Genomic DNA, 19,032 nt, shown 5'->3' on the forward strand with positions numbered 1-19,032 from the left:
CCTGACAAAATAGATGAAATCTTTATATCATTTGAATGACCTTGTTGTGTGATTCCTTCGCCACGTTTTTACTTGTGTTCGGAAAATGCGTAGATGCCACAGAAGCAGCGCATTAAAGCGTTTTTTTAAATCGTGACTGGACATTTTAACAGACGGCAATTCTCACCAATCGAAAACGCAGTCACGCCCTGCCGCCGAGTTCCTTAGCCAATAGAATCAACGAAAGTTCAAACGACGGACACATCGACCAACCATATAAACCTAAATCTCTGCTCGTGGAATTTCCAACCAATCATACACGAGTTTGCTGCGTCACCTCGAATATCCTCTTCCTTGTTTTCAGAATGGCTGTTAAGAGCGCACGTTTTATGACTTAATGTTTTATTTCGCATTTAAGAAGCGTGTTTCAGGATATAACATTGACGATGGGATTACTTACGATCTTGAAGAAGATGAAGCACAAGGAGCGTGAAATGCGACTACTGATGCTGTATCTTTTCACGACAATGCATTCAGAATGTTCTAGTTGCATGAAGAATACTTGTTTTGATCCTTTGTATGGATTTGAGATATTTTGTATTATTCGACTGTACATTTCCTCTTCTAAGATGACTACTGTATAACAGTTGCTGTAGATTAACCTCATTTGTGTTGATGGCACTTTGCATCCTTAGCATCTCTATTTCAGTGGTCTTGACAATGCTGGAAAAACAACCATCTTGAAAAAGTTTAATGGGGAAGATGTCAGCACCATTTCTCCAACCTTGGGGTTCAACATAAAGACCCTTGAGCATAGGGGGTAAAACGAGACCCGATGCTTCGTGAACCTTTGTGTTTATGTATTTGGTCAGCTTCAACAAGAAGTGGAGAGCAGGCCGAGCTGGATGTTGGATGGCTTACGTCTGAAAGACAATCGCAATACATAGTTTACTCATCTGCAATACGTTTTGGTGACGTCTGCTGTCAGACGTCATATAGACATCTATAAGATGCCTTTAAGATGTTTATGATATAGGATGCAAACTGCTCTTTCTAAGCGGTTCAGTAGATGTTTTACAGATCTTTAAAAGATGTATTACAGACATCTCCGAGACATATTGTAGATGTATCTTACTAAGGCCTTGAATTGTTAATGAATATGTTTAGAAAAATATAAGCTATTTGGTTTACTTATTTATGTCGATGAATAAAAACAACATGCCTTAATTTAACATAATGGTAGATTAGTCTTAATTGGAAAAAAAGGTAGTTACTTGTTCGGCGTGTTTTATTTTTCATAGGTTTAATCTGAATATCTGGGATGTGGGAGGTCAGAAGTCGTTGCGGTCGTACTGGAGGAATTATTTTGAAAGCACAGATGGACTTGTGTGGGTAGTGGACTGTGCGGACAGATTGAGACTGGAGGACTGCAGAAAAGAGCTGAATGCTTTATTACTAGAGGAGGTGAGATTGCCAGCATCTTCAGTTAGATTTTATGATCTATATTTATATATTTCACTTGGTAATTCTATATACACTTTTATCTTTTAAAGCACATTTTTACATTAAATTCTTCATTTGCGTTCTCTTACAGCGATTAGCAGGAGCCACCCTGCTAGTGTTTGCCAACAAACAAGACCTGCCTGGTGCTCTATCTAAAGATGCAATACGAGAGGTATTAATTTCCTTTTTTTAGGAAGAATTTCTTACACTTTTGTATGGCAGGTCACAACTGTGAATAATCCGTAAACGTGATCATATTCATCTTCTCCACAGGTTTTAGCCCTGGATGAAATTAAGATGCATCATTGGTGTATAGTGGGATGCAGTGCAGTGACTGGTGAAAACCTGCTGACAGGCGTGGACTGGTTACTTGATGATATAGCAGCTCGGATATTTACAGCTGACTGAGGGACTGAACATTTCAACACAAATAATGGACAATACAGAAGGCTCCTGTTGAACTTAATACAAATATATCTCAATAAATTTAGTGTTTAGCTCCAACAAAATGTACCACTTACGGAAGAGGTATCACCATTATACTACTTTTTCCAGCTGCCCAGTATATCCAGTGTATGGTTCATTGTTTTAATAAACCTGAAACTTGCTACTATGACTCAAGGGTTCAAGAAATTGTGTTGAATCACAGAGCAGGTGTGGGCAATTCAAGTCCTGGGACAATCTGCATATTTACCTAAAAAAAATCGAACAAATGTGTTCAGGACGACTGAAAATGGCATTTTTAGGATTGGATCTTAACTGCACTTTTTAAATTATTCGACTCAAATTCTCAACTTACAAATATCTGTGTTGGCTTGGCCTATCTAACTAACTTTTTTAGGTAGTTCACGAGATTGGTTGTGTCTGTTATTGTCACATAGTTCTGAACCTCTTTAATATGGATTGACGGTGAGGAAGTATTTAATTGATCCTTTTTGCAGCGTTCACCTGGACCCACCTATTTTACAGTCCTCATTTTCTTTGTGCAGATTTGTTCCCATTAATGTACTCAAGTTTTAAAGCATATAAAGCAACTTTTAGTTTAAACTATGTATCATCCAACCACAGCTGTAGTTGGGGTACAAGCTTTTGCTTTGTTTGTTTTCGCAGTTATTAATATAGTCCCAATTTAATTGGCTGTAGCAGAATTCCAAATATATGTATGCCCTTGAAACATGACTTGTTTTATGGACAAATATTAATTTTCATAATTTAGCAGTAGACTTTGTTTTGGTCAGATGTTACTATGGCATACTGATGTCCAACCACAAGCATTTCTTAAATGTCAAAGGTTATTGACAATTGCATTAAGTTTAGGCAAAGACTAAATTTGGAGTTGATCCTTTTTCAAGACCTCTGCAATTCCCCGTTCAAATTCATTCAGCATTACAGTGATCTCCAGCCACATTTATGGACGTACTTCACAACTCAATTCATCTGATCACTCTTCACAACATCCGGCAGTGTATGCAATTCTCCATAATCATAACTAGCAGTAAACCATAAACATTTGTCACGCAACTTCTGGGCATGGCAGTAATGTAGACTAACGTTAAATCAAGTGATGCGTTTATGCGAATTGTCTTGAATGTCATCTGGAACCATTCATTTCCTTAACATGCTTGACTTCCAGTACTTTGAGGATTTAGAAATAATTCCATCAGATATGGCAAGACTCAATTCTGTCTTGCAAATCACATAAGTTTTAAAAATTACATTAAGCATACTGAATTCACATTTTGCCCACAAGAGTCAGAAGTTAATTATACTAAAAATCTGAAGCAATTACATTCATCCGATGTGGGAATCATTGGTAGTTGGCTAGAGAAACAAGATCTGAAGACATCATTCAAGAGAAAGTATTTAATCTGTGTAATACTTTGACATCCAACATACCAGTACATTAATTTTGGAAGTTGCAAGTATCATGAAAGATGCGCATAGTTAGTACAAGACAAAGTCAAGCATTGATACTGCAATCAATCATGAAACAGACTGTGACAAACACCAGCTTCCAGTGACATCAGGAGACCCTAGAGACGAAAAAACAAAAGGCAGAAGAAAACATTAGTATGGTATGGTTCAGAGGGGTTACCAATCACTCATGACTTTCAGTCTGGGGCGGTAATCAAGTCCATAACCCAATAAATTTTAGTCCAAATCTTTGCTACCTACCTTAGAAGTTAACACGCAGTACGGCAGCACATCCAATGCATTGAGTCACCTGAGGAGAACAGGAGCGTATTCAGGTACAATATAACTTGTGAAATTGTGAACAACTAATTACTGTTGATCAGAGAGTACCTATCAGTCAAATAAAATTCAGACTGGGGCGGTAAAAAAGTCATCACGAGTAGTTTACAGATAACGGAGGAACAGAGGAATCTAGAGTCTTACCACAAAGTACACAGCACTTCCAAAAACATCAGTTCTTCAATAGTACTGAAAGGAGCCAACAAAGACGCAATACATGCATGGAGCAACCTGAGAGACAGGAGAGCGTGTTCAGGATTCAATATAACATGTGAAATTGTGAACAACTAATTACTGTTGATCAGAGAGTACCTATCAATCAGATAAAATTCAGACTGGGGCGGTAAAAAAGTCATCACGAGTAGTTTACAGATAACGGAGGAACAGAGGAATCTAGAGTCTTACCACAAAGTATACAGCACTTCCAAAAACATCAGTTCTTCAATAGTACTGAAAGGAGCCAACAAACAGACATTAGAATAGAAAAACAAACACACTGCCTAATGTTTTTAAGGTTAGTCCCTCAGACCGTTGGTTACCCCAACAAATTATCCCCTTTTTGCAGAGCAACACCAGTGGGTTCACCTTTTCAGGTTCTGGTGTTGACAAGGCGTAAGACATGTGCATGTTACATCAAAAGGACCAGCCTTATGGCATTTGTATAGCTAGTGTAGTAGATCTTTACTCACTTGTTGAGATATCTGGTGAGCCACCTGTAAACAAAAACAGCTATGTCACTTCAGGCACACACAAGCTAACATCAACGTTCAAAGTATGGACTGTAACATCAGTTAAAAAATTTGTCAACAGAATTTCAGTCGAACAAGATTCCACAAATAAATCATCATGAGTTACAGCAGGATTGTGTTTAAGACACAAATAGCACCTATATCTCACCTGCAGGTTCTAGAGCATAAAACTCATTACATCTTTGATCACAAAAGCCCTGAAAAGAAATAGAAAACAATGTTTGGCAGTGTCACAACAGCTAACAGCCGTTATACAGAATCTATGAACTGGGTGTCACAAAGCAAATAGGAACAATTTCTTACAGCTTCAGCAATGGGGTTTACATTAATTTCTTTCTATTGACTTGAACCACTAGAAAATTAAGCCACTTGCTAACCAAATGTTCAGAATACAATTACTTAACATTTGCTTTAGCATACCCCTTTCCACAACTGCAGCTCTGCAAGTGACTTACCATATATTGCATAACAAGCAAGTTTACCCTTATCAGTAAATACAAAATATCAGTGGTTGTCAAAAGGATGTCCCCCACATAAAGAATAAACATGAGAAGTATGGATCAGAAAGGTTGACCAATCAATCACGACTTTTCAGTCTGGGGCGGTAATAAAATCATCAAGTCCATACCCAAATCATGTGCATGTTTCATCACAAAAAGGACCAAAAGTGATTGATTGTATAGCTAACTCACCTGTTCAGATATCTGGAGCACCACCTTAAAGAAAAAACATGCGTGTCACTTCAGACACACAAACAAAGACCAATGTTCAAAGTAAGGACTGTAACGTCAGTTAGAAGATTTGTCAACAGAATTTCAGTCGAACAAGATTCCACAAATAAATCATCATGAGTTACAGCAGGATTGTGTTTAAGACACAAATAGCACCTATATCTCACCTGCAGGTCGTAGAGCATACAACTCATTTCAGCTTTGCTCAAAGAAGCCCTGAAAAGATATTCGAAAGTAATGGTTGGCTGAGTCACACAACGCCCAAATTGTAATACAAAATATTTAGCGATGTAAAAATCTCTCAGTTGTTTGTGCCTTTTCACATAGGATCAAAGTGAGCTAGGTGTTCTCATCACAGAGACTTCAGCATAAACTAGTGAGAAAATAAAGCCACACACACCTTTAAAGCTAGGAAACCCCTTTGAAAGAACTTTGTGCAGACAGCATCATAATTCTTCAGAATAAACGCCAGATTAACCTAAACAAACAACAGTGATCAATTTGGGAAACAGCCAGCACAGATCAATATACCAAAAATAATCTGATCATACTTTGGTGACTAAAATGCCATAAGACAAGTCTGTCGTCCAGTACAATATTGGTATAAAACTTAATCATCTCAGATAAAGATGAAACAGACTCGTGTATACAAAAAGTACTTACCAATATAGCTTGGGCGCTGCACTCAATCCAGCTTCATGTGGCACCCTTAGAATTAAATGAAGAAAAATTAATACTTGCAATTGAATGACTGGACTGAACCCCAGCCCTTTGGCTCAAGTCAGACTATAAAAGACAACATCACTGAAACTCAGACATATGCTTGTCATTGAAATCATCATTCTAAATATCCTAAAAAGAAATAATCGTAAACAACACTCACCTTGATATTAAAAGTCCTTGACTTCAAAGAACCAGATGCAACCGAACCTGAAATGGATGCCAAAATTATTTACAGGGTCAAACAATCACTACACTTTGCCACCTCACATTGCAATGTTATGTGGGTGTTCCATGCTACTCAGTTAAGAACAACTTCTTCAATGATATCAGGAAGAGAGAATTCATTAAGTCATCAAAGTAGCACTTCATGGGCCCTCAACGTTAAACTAACATGCAAATGTACACGTGACCAACCCACTCCTTAACATGTTGGTTAAAGACAGTTAACCCCAAAATGTCCTCTTTCAGGCCCCCTCGGGGTGTTCCATACCAAGGACTCTACAGTTTAACAGGTCACATACAACGAAAACTGTCTGCAAAGACTACATTTACCAGTGTAGCATGTGATGCAAGGCAAACTGAGTTTATATCATAAGGATTTAATTGGGAGTGAACCCAAAGACTCTTTGCAACAGCCAAAAGAAAAGTTAACTTGATAAACCCTAAGTGTTTTTAATCTAGATCGTCAAGTTACTATAGTATATAATATAATGCAATAAAGTAATCTTAGATTTACTAAATTAATATTCACTTAAGATTCAAAAACGCTATTGCATCTGCAAAAGGAGGAATACAATAGTATACTACGACAAACAACTCTTGTATAAGTAAAAGAATGGAAACGTAATACATACTATGGGTATGAAAGTGGGATGAGATCGGTTTGGTTATTCTGATATACTTTGCGTTTAGCGGAACATCCATTTAATAGGGACAGAAATGCACACTGTGATGGTGGTTTAGGGACGGTTGAACCAGCCGTGCGCAAGTTACTGCTAAATATTTGAGTTGCACCATTTCAACAGTTGAAGTAACAACGTAAAATCTAAATATTTATGGGGGTCTTGCAAATGCAATTAAGGTTTAACAGAACCAGCCATTTAAGACCAATGGTGGGTCGAATAACGTATAGAGTAGCTAGTAGTCACGAAGCCTCGTGTTAACTCCGTTCACATTTAAGAACTTGCGAATGGCTGGTGCAACACTACCCTGGTGTACAATGCATATTTTCACATGTATGGTGTTGAATTAAAAGCGGCGAGCAACAATATAATCTTGAGATGAATCTCATCGCTCATGTGCAACAAAGCAAGCCAAACGTATAGGCTGAACGTGCACAAATGCATTGACATCGCACACAAATAACTCACCTTTCCAGCACACCAGCTGCAGTTTCATCGCGACCCGCATGGCTGCAAAAGAAAAAAAGTCAAGCGGTCACGTGGAGCTTGCGGATCATGTGAACTTTACTCGGCAACTTTGCATTTTTGATTTAATACATAAACGTCATCTGAACGTCAATCTCTCATCAGATAAATATTGTGCAATCACAGTGTTTCAGAACAGGTCTGTGTAAGTTATCATCACTGAGAGAACCTAAGCCGTTAGCAATCACGCGTTTTAAAGCCATCATCCATAAAATAAACGTTTATTGCGGACTACCACAAATTAATAGTTGCGGAATAGACAGGGGGGAACATATCCAGTGCTAAATGAGTAAAGATGGTTTAAGATTCAAGTGATGGCCTAGATCACCCCTGGATTAACACACCCCGGTACACGTGCTCGGACCGTTAAATCATAGCTACTATAACAAGCTAAATGCATACCAAAGACAATTCTTAACTAGTGTTAAAACAATACCAGAATAGCAAACTAAACAACTAAAAATATAAGTAGACTGAAGAAACAAATGGAGACTCTTTACCTGACTAGAAGCTGCCGCAAAATGAACGAACAACGGGAGCCGGCGCCTTTTATTTGTGTCACCGTGCGATAGCCGCGCCCACTTTGCAACGGCACGTACTTCTAGACTGACGTCAAGGTGCATTGTCGCCACCTACTGTGGACCTGAAATATCTACTACAATAGAAACAACATTACTACCCATTAATACTATATTCCATATATTACTATATTCTTTTAATGTTCTTTTCCAATAATAAAACAAAATGTCTGTTCCATCTGCAATTATATTCTGTGTGTTTATCTCTCGCACAGAATACGTATGACAAGTACAAATAACATGTACTACTGACTCTTCTACTCCACAGTAATCACATAAACCAGTCGGATGCTTATTTAACAGTTTTCAAGTTTTGCAAACATTAAGGGCATTAAAGCATTCATATACATAACTAGATTGCAGCGGGTGGTGAAAACAGCCCAGCGCATCACAGGGACTACACTTTCTCCCATTGAGGACATCCAGAAGAAAAGCTGTCTGCGTCGAGCTCAGCATTCTCAAGGACTCCTCTCACTCCGCTCATAGACTGTTTACTCTCCTTCCGGTTGGCGCTTCCGGTGCCTCCGGACAAGAACCAGCAGACTAAGAAACAGCTTTTTTCCCAGAGCTGTTTCATTATTGAACTCTGCCCCCCACTGATTCCACTACCTCTCTTACCTTGAACTCCAAGCTGCTATAACATTGTTTACATTGCACTACAGGGCTGCATGCATGACTGAACTGTACACACCAGTACTTCATGTTATCTGCTCTACTGGACTGTTTACACACACACAGCATCATTTGCACTCTATACTGCTCACTTGCACACCAGAAATATTTAACTGAATGCTCATTTGCACTAATGGACCACTTTCATAACTGCACTAACTTATCTACTGCACTGTAACTCCATTAACTGCATCTACTCATCTACTGCACTGTAACCTAATTAACTGCATCAACTCATCTTCTGGACTGCAACCTATTATTAACTCTTATACTGCACCGTAACTTTAATAACCGCATTAACTCATCCACTGCACTGTTACTTCAACAACTGCATTAACTCACCTATTGCATTGCAACTTTAACAGCTAATGTCAATATCTATGCACACATATATCACCTGCACTATTGTTTAGTCTAAATTATTATCTGCTCATATCCACTTGTTCATTAATGTTCATAGTGTTAATGTTCATAGTATATAGTCATATCTATATATTGTTCATAGTACATACCTACTGTAAAATATTTTCATAACTGTATAATATTTATCAATATTGTATTCTGTATTTATTCTAACTGTATATCCTGCACTTGCTAACTGCACTTCTGGTTAGACCTAAACTACATTTCTTTACACTGTACTTGTATATGTGTAATGACAATAAAGTTGAATCTAATCTAATCTAAAGATGCCACATTACCATATGTTTCTATGGGCCGCGTTCGTTAACACTCAAAATCAAGACTGTGTATGATTATGAAAACATATTTATTGTTGTGTAAACCCATTATATCTGCTACACTAGCAACTAACTACAACGAAAGGTTATCCCATTTTTCGGGAAAAATAAATCCCCGTGTTTTTACAGCCATGGCATCAAAGTGTTGGAGCCACTCTAGCCAACAGTGAGTGACCGTTCCAAGATGGCCGACACGCCTATGTGCCTGGAGCGCTTAAATGTGGCATCTAGTTATTTATACCAATGCATTGAACTGCGTGGTGGGCACTCTGTTAATTTAATAATGGGCATAAAGTCAGCATTATGTGCATTCTGTAGACCATTCTGATTTGAGATTTAAAACCTGGGATGGAAATTAGTCCATAAATCCAGGGAATTGATTTTGAGGTTGCACGGAGTTTCACCCCACACGTATACAGTACCCAAACTCTAAATTGTGATTTTCTGCATCTGTGGTTTACAAATATTAAATATGTGCTTCTAACATTTTCCCCACTAGATGGCATCGTAAGCACCAAGAGAAACCAGTGGACCTCAGAATAGCACACTGGCATTTTGCTATATATTGAATAGACTAGCCAAATTTCTGCATGTATGAAATAACCAGACCTACAACATTTGAATAATAGATCACCGTATACAAGAAAGCATATGTGGAATATTTTATTCCGCAGTGCAATGTGCCCTACATTTCATTTCCAGTGATATAGGCTAAATGAGTAGCCTATCAGTTGTGACTTTTAGCCTTGTTTAATCAAACTAATTAAAGATAATAAAAATAATAAAATAGAACATGCCAAAAATTATTTTCTTATTTCAGCGATATCGATCTCAGAGATAAACATTCACTTGCATAATGAGGTATGTGACAAATAAATTATATTACTGTTAACAGTTTTTATTGTTGTATAATGTGTACTGCTTCACATTCGGTGTACTTTATAGAATGCAGTAAACAATGTGCTTATATTCCATTCTGAACGCAAGCAGGGAGAAAATGCTCAATGCACAGGCAAGTTTTAAAGAGGTGAACCCCAAAAGCTTGATTATTGCTATTTAAAAACATTTCTTATATGTATAGTCCAATTTAAGAAAGTAAATTAGATTGTATAATAACACTGAAGCCAGATGTTTTCCCTCTTTCTCTTTTTTTATTAGTATTGTGATGGTGTGACAATACTTGTAAAACGGGACATTAAAACAAACAAAACTCTTTGATAGACATCTACAATCTTCTAATTTCACATTATGTGATCTTAGTGCTGAAGTAAAATAAGTCTATACTGTTTACATTTCTTGGCCCAGTTGTTCAAAAATGTCATTTTATGATATTTCCAAAAAGCTTTTTGAGCTCCCAGAATTGTTTTTTTGACTAGATCATTTAGCACACAATCTTATGAAAAACACAAGTTCGAGGACAAAGTACAGAAGCCACAATACTGTTCACAACTCAAAAAGCGATCGCATCCATTCACAATCTCTCCATATGGGAGGATTAGGGGCATGGGCCTCATGTCTTCCCATGAGGGAACAAAGATCAGCCCATTGCCCTTTACTGCAATAGTTAGTACTGCAATAACATATTTATACACTGATGAAAAGTTCAAATGTTGAAGTCTGATCAGTGCTGATCAGTTCAACAGAAAAGGCATATTAGACATGAGAGTGCATTTACGTTAATAAATAAAGCTGATTGGTTTATTAATAATTAAATGAATAACTTTCATAAACTGATCCATTTTACAATGAGGTTTGATCTACTCTTATCTGAATTCTGCTAAAACACAATTCCTGTCCATTTTGGATGTGACTGGCGGTGAGGATGAAGATGTCGAGGAGATCGGTGTCAGGGTCACACTGTACAGATTGGTAATGAAAGACTCCCATCCACGACGGAAAGCTCTGTCAACAGCCTACAGAAAAAAATAAAAAAATATTTATGTTCATGTCACAGAGAACTAGAGCCTTTACAACTTTACAGATGTTCTTTACAGAGAACATTGTGAATTAGCAAGATTCCTGAGAAAGCCTCCCCGACCAAGGTCACCTTGCATAAATCTAGACTAAAGACTCCAATAACAAATTAATAGAAAGGAGGACAGTTAGACTTTAGATATGGCAAAGAGATAGAAAGTGGACTGAAATGGTGTATTGCACTACAAGTAAACAAAGTGATGTTGTCTTATCTTGTCTCACAGACTGCTTTTTTCTGCACATTGTGAAAAGGAACTTTACCCCAGATGCCTCTCCAAAATATGTTCCCTTTTGAAGCTGGTTACGGAAAAACTCAACTTGAAACATTGGACATTAAACTAATATTTACCTCAATTTAGCTCACAATGACAAGAAGAGTCAATTAATATGATTAAACACATTAAATGTTGCATACAACTTGTTTTAGACGCTGTGTTCTAATCACACATCGGAACACAATTAAATAAATTAGAAGTCTATTCATATTTTTGAACAGTTTCATGTGTAGTTTTGAAGGGATGGTTCACCTAAAAAGAATATACAATTATCCTTTAATAAGTCCCATGCCATTCCAAACCTGTATGACTTTCATTCTTCTGCAGGACACAAAAGCGGATATTTTGAAGAATGTTGATAACCAAACAACATTGGCCACCATTGACTTCCATTGTATAGACACAAAAGCATTTCTCAAAATACCTTGTTTTATGTTCCACTGAAGAAAGAGTTATATACATGTATTGGATGACATGAGGGTGAATAAATGATGACATAATTAGTTTTCTGAGTATCCATAGTTTCTCTCAGTGCTAATGTGTGAATTTCATGAATCTCAAATCAACACTAATTCATCATTCTTTAACCAGCTATATCTCACCTTGCGATAATTCTTAACAGTGTTCCTCTTTACAGTCTCTGTTGATTCTTCATTTATCTTGCCTTCTTGCTTGTTCTCCTTTCTTGCATTTTCCAGCTCATTTTCCCGTTCCTTCTTTCCCGAAAAAAAAATCTGATCATTTGCATGCTCCCTTACGGAGAAGTGGACCAGATTTGGTTCTCCGTTGTTTGCTACCTCCTTAGTTTGAGCTTCTGGTGGCACCACATTGTCATCAGTCTCAGCGCTTTCCTTTTGGCTCTCTTTTCCTGGGAATAATTTTGTCTTCCTTAAACTTTTCCTGCTCCAGCGGCGACTCAGTCTGGTCGGCTTTCTCTTTAATAAAGTGGTACCGTCATCATCCACCATTCCCTGGTTAAAATCATTTACATGGTCATCCTCTTCTGTCCAGCCTGGGACTGGCATGATGTCTGGCCTCGTCAGGTTTCCCATCGGCTCATCTGTGATCTTCCCCTCGATCTGTACATCATCTCCACCCATCTCATCCAAACGCCCATAGAATCCATTAGCCGTGTCCAGAAAGGGAGGAGAACGAGGGGCCTTGTTCTTCTTGGAGCTCTTGCCGATAGTCATGGTCAAATTTGAGAAGTTACTTCGGTCTTCTGTATTCTAAAGAGGAAGTAAAAAGGAAACAAGTGACTTCAACATGCTGGTCATCTGTGGAAACGCATTATAAATAGATTCACCGGTTACTGGTTTTAAAAGGACTGATAGAAAATCGCACCACGATGTTCCTTACACTAATAAAAAGATAATCAAGAGGGGTGAAGAACAGCTTGATTCCTCAAGCTACTGTTAAAATGAAATCTGCATGGCCTGGGGTTTATCTCTCCCCTCGGATATGTGTGTTTATCAGTCACGTCATCATAGCCACACTGTTCAAAGTTCAATTTGTGTGTATACAGCGTATCAGTAAGTTAGGGACAGTATGTCTATTATGCTACACTCGTTTTATGACTCAGATAAGATGAACCACAGCCTGTCTTTAACTTTGGTTGGTCGTGCAGGGACTTTGACTGGTGCCAGAACAGATGACTGGCTGTGAGTTATAGTCACCCGTATATATGTCATACTGGACAGAGATTTAGAGATGATTGTATTGCTGTATTCTTCTTGCAATATTCTGTGGAATTTATAGGCTTATTGAAAAATAACAAAACAAAATGCAGTGGACTAATAGTGGTTATAAAGATTGGATCATTTAAGCTTTTAAAGTAAAGCCTATGACTTACATAAACTTACATGACCGACAACAATGGGAACTCATGGTATTTAATATAAAACTCTTAAAATACCTGTCTATGGACATGCATAGTTGTGCTATTTTCTTCTCAATACAGAGATGTTGTTATCTATCATTTATTGTTCATTTGAAAGCATAACTTCTGAAGTTGAAGCTGTTTGCAGTGAATTATGAATTTTGTTGCTGTAGAAAAGTAACTGAGAAATAAAATGTTTTAACATTTACTCGTTCTCTTGTCATGTGTGACTTTCTGCTGCTAAACAAAGAATATACTTTGAAGAATGTTGGTAACCAAACTACATTGGCCCCCTTTTACGGACACAAAATATACACTTAGACATTTCTTAAAATATATTTTGGGTTTCACACAAGAAAGTGTCATATACAGGTCTTTGAACAACACAAGGGTATATAAACGATGACCGAATTATTCTTGGATAAACTGATTTTTTAATCCGAGCACTGACCAAATGTACAATTTATCAAAATTACAGATAAACAATATACAAAGAACAAAACAGAGGATAAAGAAGCTGAGTGACTTACCAGCTGGCTGTTTTTGTGACTCTCGCTCTCTCTCTCAGTACTTCGTGGCCAACTCACCTTGCTCTGACAAACACAATCGTCACACTGTCTGAACCTGTCTACGTTCAAGCAAAATCCTCCCTCTCTCTCTCTCGCTTTATGTTACACTTAATTAACTTCAGGAGGTAAGGGAAAACCCCTTCATGAAGTATCAGTGGACTATGAATCATAAAAACATTCAGTATCACAGTGCTGTGTGCTGATTTTACGATACTGTTCACTTTATTTAAACAATTAATTTTGTTTTAATACCAAAAAAAAATTTTTGTATAAGGTTTTATGTTCAAACACAATTGCATTGTGTCAAACAGACTAAAACAGTAATGCTTTGGCATTAAACTTAATGTTTACATTTGATTGTTTCAATCAAGTAGATCATATTAATATTTAATTCTTGTTCAATTTACTTAAATAATCAAGTTAACACAACACAATTATTTTGAACCACTTTACTTCCATCCATTTAAATGAATTCAAGTTATTTGGACATTTAAGTGTAGTTCATCACACATTAAGTGCTCGAGTAGAGATAACATATTTCTGTTGTGTGGAATCACTGTTCATAATTTAATTTAGTATAAAGTATATATTTTTTCAGTGTGGTGCAAAACTTCTAGGTGACGTGAGCAGGTCTCATTACAGTGTTTTGGAGATTATTCACTAGGTGGGATAACATGACATTGTGAAATATTTCTGAAGAACGATTTGGTCTGCACTGTTGTTTGTGTGTGAAAACAGTGTATGATGGATAGTTTAAATGGTTGTAAACAGGGCAAAAGAAATGCGAGATACATCATTGAAGGGTGATGGAAATGAGAAAAGGATGAATGGAATTCTGAGTTGTTAACATAAGGTGTGGCATTTAAGAGACTCGCTGGCTACAGTGTAAAAGGCTTCTTAAGAAAATACAAGTTATTGTATGTTTGCAAGTTATTTTACAAGGGTGTGAGGTTAAAAAATCTTGAAGTATCTTCTACCCTTGCACAATCGCTAAATAGAAGAGTGTTAAGATGTGTTATAATCTTTATTATATTGCCCAGTGGCAATGCTCCTTCCCAGGTGATGTTAGCAGAAACAAACAGCTGTTCAGCAGATGGGTTTGCCATTGTATGCGTGATCGTAAGCGTGCAATGTAGGGGCCCTAGCAGAGGTGTAGTATTGAATCATAAAGCACAGGGCGTGTAGAGTCTGCTTATTCAGTTGTTGTTGTTTCATGTGCTGTAACTCACATAGCAACATCTCAGCAGTAGCTGGTGAAAGATGTCATACAAAAAATCAGGATGAATCAGAATCTGTTCAGGAGGATGAGACATTAGTAAACCTGCACGTGATGTGTTGATGATAAACCCCTAACAATGAAAAGTGGTCTTGAATATGACCAAGCTAACACTTTAGTTCAGTACAAGACAAGGTGGGCAGAATTGTATCTGTTATAATTGTCACATCATGTACAGAACAATGTCTTGCATTCATAACATATTTTCATTATTTTGTCACGAGTCTAAATGACATTGTCATTGTACTTTGTCTTCCGAAGCCTTATCAGCGCCACGTAGACCATAAGAGATTAATGGCATAAAACGCACCATATTAGACCTATTCTGCCCTTATCTCTCAGCACAAAAGAAAACTGTTTGCATCACCATATACAACAACTATAAGACACCACAACAAATGCAACAAACAAGTACAGAACTCTTTCATACAGCATACATTACAGTGACATAATACAGCACAATACAGGCTAACCCATACTACAACAAAAACATTTCTAATAATATAAATACAAAATACAAAAACCTCAGCTTACTGATTTTAACAGTAAGAAAATGTCTCTTTTAGATACAGTTCAAGTAGACAGATGATAAGGACTGTATATGAGATACACTGAAACCATTTATGGAATTCAACTTCCTCTTTGCCTGCATTGATTTAAACACACCACTTTCATTCCTAATATATCTACACCAAAGCCTAAAGTGTATTTTGTGTGTGTCAGGTCAAGGAATCAGTTCATTACTAGAGTCTAATGAGAATTTCTTAGAATCGTGTTTGGCACAAGGGGGGTTTAAAACCTTTGGTGATGGAAGTCCAGAAATGTTTTGAGGAGGTGCAGCTCACACCTCCACATCAGGATCTGAACCCAACCCTTGTTTCTGCAGTGTGTCTTCCCGCTTCATCTTTGGTTTCTCAGTTCGGGTGTGCCACACCAACACCTGAGCAAAAGGAAAATAATACCAATTTAAGCTTTAAAGTTCGATCCACTTATTATTATTCATGAATAGACTAATACATCATTCGTCAATTAAATATTTTCAAGAATTTTGTGTTCCTGCATGATGTGGCTAAAGATAGAATTAAAGGGGAAGTTCACCCAAAAATATACTTTATGTACTCACCAACATGACATAAAATCCACGCATAGTGGCTCAGTTAAAAATGTTTAAGCGACGAGAATGCTTTATGTGCAAAAAACCCAAACCAACATTTGGCGTGCGTTCACGAGAGCACTTCGTCGTCATCCAAATAATAACAATTTAAGAGAAATGTTAAAATCACGAAAGTGGAGTTACAAGATTTCAGTCTGACAGCAGCGATATATACAGTCTGGAAGTGGACACCAGGCCCTACCTTGGTACACAGGTCTGCTTTTGGTTCAAGGTCGTCCATAGTAACCAAATGCTGAAGGAAGCTGCTTTCCAAGAAGCCCATCTGAGCATCACCATCAAAATATGCTTCAGGATTAGACAGAATCAGCCTTAGGGATACTGCAAAACCAGCCATGTCCATGGGGAAAGGCCGACTGGGGCGCCAGCCAGTGTGGAAGCGCACAACCCTTCCATCCTGAACCACCGGGCTCTCAAACTTCATCCCTCCCACTAGTCCCACAGGCCACACAGTGACACGGTGTGTGTATCGCATCTGAGATATTACAACAGAGATAAATGCAGACCTTAATGGTGATGATAAAGATTACGGTGAAAGAGCACCACTCAGACTGTTAACATTTACTTGCAAAACCTTAACAAACATTTGGCTGTTGCATAAAGATCTCTCATCAAATAACATAGGACAACATATGGCTTTGAGATACCCTTTGATTTCAATCAGGGACGTTTTAACTAAACTAAACCACTGAAAACTTGTTTTTTAAAAAGATGTTTCAATCTAATTGCAACGTGAACACACGGATTTGCATCTAAATCCATGTGTTGGTGTAACCTCTCGACATGGCTTACCTCTTCAAAAAGCTGCAGGCTGTAAGTGTTGTCATCATCAGCAAAATACACCACAGCGTCTTCAAGAGCGGCTGCCTCTTTTCCCTCTGCAGCAGCACCCATCTCCCTGAGCCAGCGCAGACCCTCATTTCTCTGCTCAGCACCCCGGGGCTTCAGCCAGCTGGGATCATTCTCCTGAAGCTTCTTGTCTTTGGGGGTCAGCTTGTGTAAGTGGGTGTAGGTCAAGCCAGACGCAGCTAAGAAGTCTGTGACAAGTGGAGTTGGCTGTGCAGCGTCCTCCACCACGATCCAGTGTAACCGAGGAACGTGGAGGAAGGTGTGAGACAAACGAGTGAGCTCAGCCTTCTGCACCAGTCTTAAGAGACGAGAAGAAAACAAAGAGGAAGAAAAACAGAGCGTTTAATGGGAGACTTCTTACATTTAAATTATTTGGGTTTATTCTAAACAAATTTCTCTAGTCGGCGCAAAGTAGTCCAGTGGACTGTGCGCCGACATGTTGCTTAAATTTTCCTCTCTCTCGTCCCATTATTTCCTGTCGGTCTCGCTTTGTTAGCTCGACAATGATAATGCAAATTCATTCTTTGTACTACTTTTTGGGGGACCAAAAACTGACCCTACGAAAACTTTTAAAAAAAACCCATAGAAGTACATCCAAAGAATCCTAAAATCACAGACAATCCATTTCTGATTCCTCATTTTAAGGTACGTATTTTAAGTTCACACAAGACCCTTAATTTATCTAAAGCCTCTCTTCTTGACTTCTTTTCATCTCTCACTGACTTCCCCATCCAAAATCTACCTGTATTCAGCTTAATTTAGCTCGTTCTCTTCATGCTCACACACATCTAAAACCTAAGAATACCTTAAACCTTAACACTATTATATTATTTGTATAGCACAACAACGGTGATGTACTTTTGACAAAAAAAGTATATTCTTGCAATATTACTATTGTTGTCATGACTCCATACCTTGCATATGTTGGTGTTATCACATAAATTGCAGGCACATTATGCTTAGAGACTTTTGACAGTTCTGATGTTTTGCTGTGCTCTTGCAGCTTCTGCAGCTCCCCTCGGAGTTGAGAGATCTGATGATCTTTAGACAAGTCGTGATCTCTGCAGTCACAGCGCTGACCTGCAGAACACAAGTCCACATCATACCATCCGTGACGCCGTTCAAATTTACACTTGCAACACAAATAAATGAATGAAGGGAAGTTAGACAAAGGGCATCTTACCCAGCTGCATTAGCGCATACATGAGTCCTATCAGGGACACCGTGAAATAGAAGACAAACACGGTCTTCAGCTTCAGTCTCAGTCTCATGATGACCTGATGATGCTAAAATAAGGACTGACAGAGAGCGATTCAACCAGCTGTTATCCAGGCATCCCATGTGAATGTATTACAACTACGTGAGGCTTCGTGAGGACAAACAGGGTTGTTTTTTGCACGCATCCAGTGTCTTGATTTTAGGTGGTGGATAAATCGTTCAATGTCAGCTCACTGTCGCAACGCGTTTCAACCAGGATCGAATGGGTTACTCACTCCGAGATAAATGCAAATGTTCCTGTTACTTCGTTATGTGCATGTCGGACTGCATTGTGCACCCGTGCATGCAAGCAACTGCAGTACGAACTACAGCGCTCCCATTCATCCACTGCGCACTCCCAACAACTTCCGCTTCGAGTGTGCAACACGATTAAACGATCGCCTGCAATACCGCGACGTATTATAGT

General features: G+C 38.1%; 3 protein-coding genes and 1 long non-coding RNA gene across 5 annotated transcripts; 1 reads left to right on the top strand and 3 right to left on the bottom strand.

Annotated features, from left to right (window-relative positions):
* Positions 1-240: 240 nt before the first annotated feature.
* Positions 241-2,095, top strand: arl2 (ADP-ribosylation factor-like 2). The gene is made up of 5 exons (XM_079467746.1): positions 241-490; positions 689-799; positions 1,281-1,443; positions 1,574-1,654; positions 1,756-2,095. Exons 1-5 carry the CDS (start codon positions 426-428, stop codon positions 1,888-1,890), a joined length of 555 nt encoding a protein of 184 aa, XP_079323872.1. The 5' UTR covers positions 241-425; the 3' UTR covers positions 1,891-2,095.
* Positions 2,096-3,141: 1,046 nt separating this feature from the next.
* On the bottom strand, positions 3,142-7,893 carry LOC306895989. 2 transcript variants are annotated; one of them, XR_013786860.1, is made up of 13 exons: positions 7,866-7,881; positions 7,309-7,350; positions 6,099-6,145; positions 5,879-5,923; positions 5,616-5,693; positions 5,383-5,431; positions 5,177-5,200; positions 4,633-4,681; positions 4,425-4,448; positions 4,141-4,185; positions 3,880-3,966; positions 3,658-3,706; positions 3,333-3,515 (listed from the first exon to the last, which is right to left on the bottom strand). It is a non-coding gene; the product is annotated as an uncharacterized lncRNA (long non-coding RNA). The 2 variants fall into 2 exon arrangements; XR_013786859.1 differs by lacking the exon at positions 5,177-5,200 and having other exon boundaries at positions 3,142-3,515; positions 5,372-5,431; positions 7,866-7,893.
* A 2,082-nt stretch (positions 7,894-9,975) lies between these two features.
* On the bottom strand, positions 9,976-14,152 carry LOC306898596 (uncharacterized protein). Its single transcript, XM_079464213.1, has 3 exons — positions 14,014-14,152; positions 12,207-12,833; positions 9,976-11,268 (listed from the first exon to the last, which is right to left on the bottom strand). The coding sequence occupies exons 2-3, from the start codon at positions 12,795-12,797 to the stop codon at positions 11,119-11,121; spliced, it is 741 nt and encodes a 246-aa protein (XP_079320339.1). The 5' UTR covers positions 12,798-12,833; positions 14,014-14,152; the 3' UTR covers positions 9,976-11,118.
* On the bottom strand, positions 14,014-19,014 carry b3gat3 (beta-1,3-glucuronyltransferase 3 (glucuronosyltransferase I)). The gene is made up of 5 exons (XM_079464199.1): positions 18,532-19,014; positions 18,263-18,428; positions 17,292-17,646; positions 16,684-16,974; positions 14,014-16,268 (listed from the first exon to the last, which is right to left on the bottom strand). Exons 1-5 carry the CDS (start codon positions 18,617-18,619, stop codon positions 16,170-16,172), a joined length of 999 nt encoding a protein of 332 aa, XP_079320325.1. The 5' UTR covers positions 18,620-19,014; the 3' UTR covers positions 14,014-16,169.
* Between the last annotated feature and the right edge of the window lie 18 nt (positions 19,015-19,032).

This window comes from Barbatula barbatula (genome assembly GCF_947034865.1).
Source record: "Barbatula barbatula genome assembly, chromosome: 1".
In the NCBI taxonomy this organism is placed as follows: Eukaryota; Metazoa; Chordata; class Actinopteri; order Cypriniformes; family Nemacheilidae; genus Barbatula; species Barbatula barbatula.